The 5,478-nt window shown below is 32.7% G+C and overlaps 2 protein-coding genes across 2 annotated transcripts in view; both read left to right on the top strand.

Annotated features, from left to right (window-relative positions):
* The first annotated feature begins 1,535 nt into the window (after positions 1 to 1,535).
* LOC111699225 (uncharacterized) lies at positions 1,536 to 3,535 on the top strand. The gene is made up of 2 exons (XM_023469837.1): positions 1,536 to 1,883; positions 2,573 to 3,535. Exons 1-2 carry the CDS (start codon positions 1,641 to 1,643, stop codon positions 2,720 to 2,722), a joined length of 393 nt encoding a protein of 130 aa, XP_023325605.1. The 5' UTR covers positions 1,536 to 1,640; the 3' UTR covers positions 2,723 to 3,535.
* Positions 3,536 to 4,807: 1,272 nt separating this feature from the next.
* Positions 4,808 to 5,478, top strand: part of LOC111699227 (uncharacterized) — a 3,768-nt gene continuing 3,097 nt past the window's right edge. Inside the window, exon 1 of the mRNA XM_023469840.1 lies at positions 4,808 to 5,401. Within this exon, the coding sequence (XP_023325608.1) occupies positions 4,965 to 5,401 (437 nt within the window). The 5' untranslated portion in view covers positions 4,808 to 4,964. The remainder of the gene's footprint in view (positions 5,402 to 5,478) is intronic.

Genomic DNA, 5,478 nt, shown 5'->3' with positions numbered 1-5,478 from the left:
TATATTGTATATTGTATATTGTATATTGTATATTGTATATTGTATATTGTATTTTGTATATTGTATATCGTATTGAACACTTTGATATCTAATAGATAAATACTTTTATTTAAATAAACTATTATAGTTATTATCTTTTATTACCAAATATAACAAAAAGGGATGTATAGAAATATAGAAATATAGAAATATAGAAATATAGAAATATAGAAATATAGAAATAGCGACTTAAAACTATTAAATGTAATGATTAGTTCAGAGTTTTTTTATACATAACATTTAAAAGGAAAATTTAAAAAGGGAAAAGAAAGAAATCAGCATAAACCATAGTTGCATATTGCATACTGTAGGAAAAAAACTAGGGAAAACTAATTTTAAAATTCAATTTCAGGAAAGTTTAGCCCAATTGATTTAAATAATAATAAAAATGAAAATCCTAGGAAAACACTGAATTAATTGTGAAGAGTTGTCTCTATAAAGTATCATCCTTTGTGGATAACTGGTGTTAACTTACCCCATCAACATTCAAATTGTAAATAGTTTTTATGTTTTCCGTTATGCCTGCAAGCATTCCCAAATTATTTATTTTACGCATGCTTTGACATTAATATGAATTCGGATTAGAAGGGACTGTCCACTATAGTTTCAGGTCGAATTAGAAGGGACTGTCCACTATAGTTTCTGGTCGAATTAGAAGGGACTGTTCACTATAGTTTCAGGTCAAATTAGAAGGGACTGTCCACTATAGTTTTAGGTCGAATTAGAAGGGACTGTCCACTACAGTTTCAGGTCGAGTTAGAAGGGACTGTCCACTATAGTTTCAGGTCCAATTAGAAGGGACTGTTCACTATAGTTTCAAGTCAAATTAGAAGGGACTGTCCACTATAGTTTCAGGTTGAATTAGAAGGGACTGTTCACTATAGTTTCAGGTCGAATTAGAAGGGACTGTGCACTAGAGTTTCTGTTCGAATTAGAAGGAACTGTCCACTATAGTTTCATGTTGAATTAGAAGGGACTGTCCACTATAGTTTCAGGTCGGATTAATAGGGACTGTCCACTATAGTTTCAGGTCGGATTAGAAGGGACTGTTCTGAGGCTGGTTAAACCATCCTAACTTCCTATATTCTTCAAGTACAGCAATTTGGATAGGCATAGTTCCTTAGACTTTTTGAACTTTAAATCTGCATGCGCGTAAAGAAGAAAAGCGCGCTTATGTGCTCACTAGAAGTCGAGGCAATAAAAAGAACTACTGGAGGGGCACTCTCGATTTGGCATCAGCAACTGACTGGCGTTTTAAGTTTGGGTCTTATCATAATGCTTAATTTTCAGAGATAATGCTATTTGTAAAGATGGAGTTGTTTGAATTCAAGGGAACTAGAACGTAATTCACTATTGACCAGAGTGACCGTCAGGGTGAGTTGTTCCCCAGGTCTAATTTTTCTTCTTCATTACTTAGATATATATTAGTAGATACCATTTATACCATTTAGAACTTCTGGTAGGTTGGAAAATGTAGCGAATAAATGTTTTGAACAAATTTAATTTAAAAATAATTTCTACTATCAAAATGATTGAAATCCGTAAGAAATGCGCGAAATTTTGGATAAAAATCCGCGAAAATTTTCAAAACAGTAAACAAAATGACGAACTGTTTGCATAAAACATGTGCAGTTTGTCTCACACAATATGGTAAAAAATCGACTAAAATTCAAAAGATTACTCCTGCTATTGAAACCAAGATCAAATGCTTCGTCTGGAACCAGTTTAGTGTACAAGTGGCCAACTATCCTAATGTTATTTGCAACAACTGTCTCAGAAACCTCTATGATCTTGACAAGAACAAGGTGGAATACCTGGGAAACTGGATAGAGAAAATATCAAAGGTAAATATAAGTTGTTTTTTCAAGTATAAGCACAATTAGATGCTTTATAAGTTGGGGCAAAATTTGAAATAACCATAATAATCAGCATCATATATTTAATATATGAAGAAATAAAATAATAATCTCTGTTTGGTTTTGTCCGATCATAACTCAGGAACCCCTCAATTAATTTGCCTCAAATTTTGATTGGGGAACTCTGTAGAACCATAGGAATGTCTTTTTGTGGTTTAATTATTTAAAGTTAAGTGGGTTGACTTTAATTTCCAGTCAAAGAAAGGTTCCAAGCTAATTTCATATATAACTATATATTTAACTAACTTGAGAATCGAGCTTGGCCTAGAGTTTTCCAAATAAAAATCAACCCACTCAACTAAAAAAAATTCTAAACCAGGCTCAGAAAATTCCCGTGGTTCAAGCAAGTTTCCCAATTCAAATTTGAGTCAAATGGGACCAGGGGTTTATGAGTTATGATCGGACATACAAACAAACAAACAAATAGATAGACAAACAGAGATTATTCTGCTTTATATACATACATAGAGGATGTTTCTCTTCTATTTATAAATTAATCTTTCTTCGAGTATTTAAAGTCAAAGTATAAGTATTTACTAACTATAATTGTAAACTAAAAAAAATTATTTACTGTGTTAAAAAAATATTGGATGTCATTAAAATACTTGATTGTTTAGATTGACAGATCTGGTCTTAGAAGATCCTCAAATATAAATCTGAAAGCTGAAGAATTGGCTTCATCTAATGTATCTTTTCCTAAACCTGTAAAGTCTTCAAGATTATGTTCAACTTGCTGTTCTATTGCTCAGTTTATGGCCTTTGTTTGAGAGCTAGTTGAGCTCAAATTACATAATGTTCAGAGGATATCAAGGTGTAGGATTAGATAGAAATAATGCTAGTAACTTTCTAAAACTGACAGACAAGCTTGAAGATGATTTAAAAAACGATAAAAAGTACAACCTATTGCCAATTGTTCACTGTCTGAAAAAGTTTCAAAAACTCTAAGCAGAAACCTTTGGTATGGTAGTTGGAGAAAATGTGGAAAATGCTGTTCAAGAGTTCAAAAAATCTTATAATTAAAGATATGATCATTTGATGGTGTTGAGCTGAGTGTCACCTGGAAAGTTCATATAGGTGTATGTCATATATTACCATTTCTTCAATCAACAGAACATGGCCTAGGAGTTTACTGTGAACAAACAGGAGAAGCTAATCATCATGAGTTCAAAAAACATGGAACAGATACAAACGAAGAGTCAATCATGAAGATTATGCAAAACGGTTAAAATCCAGTGTTGTTGAATTTGCAGCACATAATATTAATTAGATGTAGCAGTTAAAAATGTAAATATTTCATGTTGATTAGTTTCAGAATAGTTACTTATCTTATACATGAGTCGTATTTTTAAGTATTAAAGAACATTTAACGTTTATGATGTGTTATATAGCTTAAAAATACACTATTATCATTAATTCTATAGAGAAATTTCGTGGATTTTTAATTTTCAAAAAATCTTAAAATTTCCAATCTCCCAGAAATTCTAAATGGTATAAATGGTATCTACTAATATATTATCTAAGTAATGAAGAAGAAAAATTAGACCTGGGGAACAACTCACCCTGACGGTCACTCTGGTCAATAGTTAACTCCATAGAGACGTAAGTGTAGATTGTGCACTATAGTTTCAGGTCGAATTAGAAGGGACTGGCCACGGAATTTCACGTGACAACGATCGTGCATCCAGTCCGTACTGACATATTTTAATTCAAAATTCAAAATTTGTAGTTGCATCCTATGCAGCCATATATAAACTTGTATGTATTTTCTTTTAAGTGTCTATACATCTATGCATCTATGCTTTTAAGCATCTATGCATCCTATGTATATAAACTTGTATGATTTTTTTTTATATAAGTCTATGCATCTATGCATCTATGCATCCTATGTTATAAATAAATACATAAAGTTTCATGTTAAATATGAATATATGACATTAACGATATATTAAATGTATATAAACTATGCAAATTATGCATCCTATGCATTTAAAAAAGGGTATTATTTTTCCTATGGTCTCTTATTAGACCTCTAATATATTATTATTATTATCATTATTATTATCATTATTATTATTATTATTATTATTATCATTATCACTATTGTTATTATTGTTGTCATCTTTATCATTTTTTTATTATTAATATTATTATCATTATTATTATTATTATAAAATTTTTAATAGAATCATCATAAATCCAAGTACACATATATAATTGTGCACTATGCACATGTGTTGTATCCGATAATTTATAATTTATATAGATTGCCCAGAAACAGCTTGGGTGCATCGTGTATAGTAGATATATTTTAAACACATTGTAAACAATTTGAGATTTGGCGCGGAATTAGGAGGTTTAAACAAGTAACGGGAGTTGTGGGAGGGTGAGGGTGTTTGAGGGAGGGATGGTATCTGATGCTGTATTGTAAAGGGGAGGGTGATGGGTGGGAGGGGGGAATGTATGGGGTCAATTTCTAGGAATCTGGACCACGCACTTTGTCGAAAAATTTCTTGGAATTGATAATAACGCAGATTATGTTTAACAATTTTGAAATAAATTTTCAGTTTATATTCAACTGCCCCCCTGGTAATGTAAAATGAAGCCCTGTAAAAACCCAAACAATATATGGCGGGTATGGCTTACAGACAAAGCTACGCAGGGGTAGCAGGTATTCTGAACAAAGCGGGACAATGTTGCGTACTTTTGTTAAATTTGTTCATTCACCGCGCATTTTCTGTTCTCACCAATAGGAGGGCTGATATAACGCCCGCTATCTCCAATCAGAGAAGGATATTTCTATGACGTCAGAAAATAAGCCAAGTTTTCGCGCCAAAAGCCACTGTAGTAGACTAGTTTTCAGTACACTGTCGTAAGACCTTTAACTACTGCCATTTAAACGTTGTTCATCTTTAGTTTAAAGACTTATAATTAGTGTTTTTCAGATTTGGAAATGATAAACAGTGGATAAACCTTATTGTGAAGTGAAAAAATAAATTTCCAAAAACCAAGATGTCTGTTGAAAACTGTAAAGACGTTTATGTAGAATATTTTACTCCACGTAGTGATGAGACCAGAGAAACCAAAACCTATTTTATCACGGTAAAAAGTCCCGGAGATATAAGAACCATGAGTAGTATTGAAAACACACCAGAGTCTGATTCCTGGGCTGGAGGATCTAATGTAGTGAAGGATCCTGCTACTCCTATCCGGAAGATATATCCGTCCCGAACCTTCCTCGAGGATTCTCTGGCCATGTCCTCGTCCTACACCCTCACCCCGGACAAGGATCATGAGTTCTTCTCTCCTGAGCGTAGTCTGAACCAGGACTGGAGCAGGATGCAACAAGACTCTGGAAAGAGAGGTAGACCTAGAGCTGATGTCATAAATTCTCTCATCATGGAAGGATCTCAAAGCGGGAGCAACATCAAGTGTAAAATTTGTTCAAGGTAATAATAAAAATATATATTCCTTAATATTTTGGTAATTTCCTAGTATACAATTTTTGGACCCTTCCCCCTCCTAT

The sequence above is a fragment of the Eurytemora carolleeae genome, unplaced genomic scaffold, assembly GCF_000591075.1.
Source record: "Eurytemora carolleeae unplaced genomic scaffold, Eaff_2.0 scaffold16, whole genome shotgun sequence".
Classification (NCBI taxonomy): domain Eukaryota; kingdom Metazoa; phylum Arthropoda; class Copepoda; order Calanoida; family Temoridae; genus Eurytemora; species Eurytemora carolleeae.
This window is presented reverse-complemented; position numbering and strand designations above follow the sequence as displayed.

Coding starts and splice junctions, on each gene's coding strand:
- LOC111699225 (XM_023469837.1), top strand. CDS start 1,641: ATGACGAACTGTTTGCATAAAACATGTGCAGTTTGTCTCACACAATAT. Junction 1,884..2,572: donor GGATAGAGAAAATATCAAAG/GTAAATATAAGT, acceptor TTGATTGTTTAG/ATTGACAGATCTGGTCTTAG.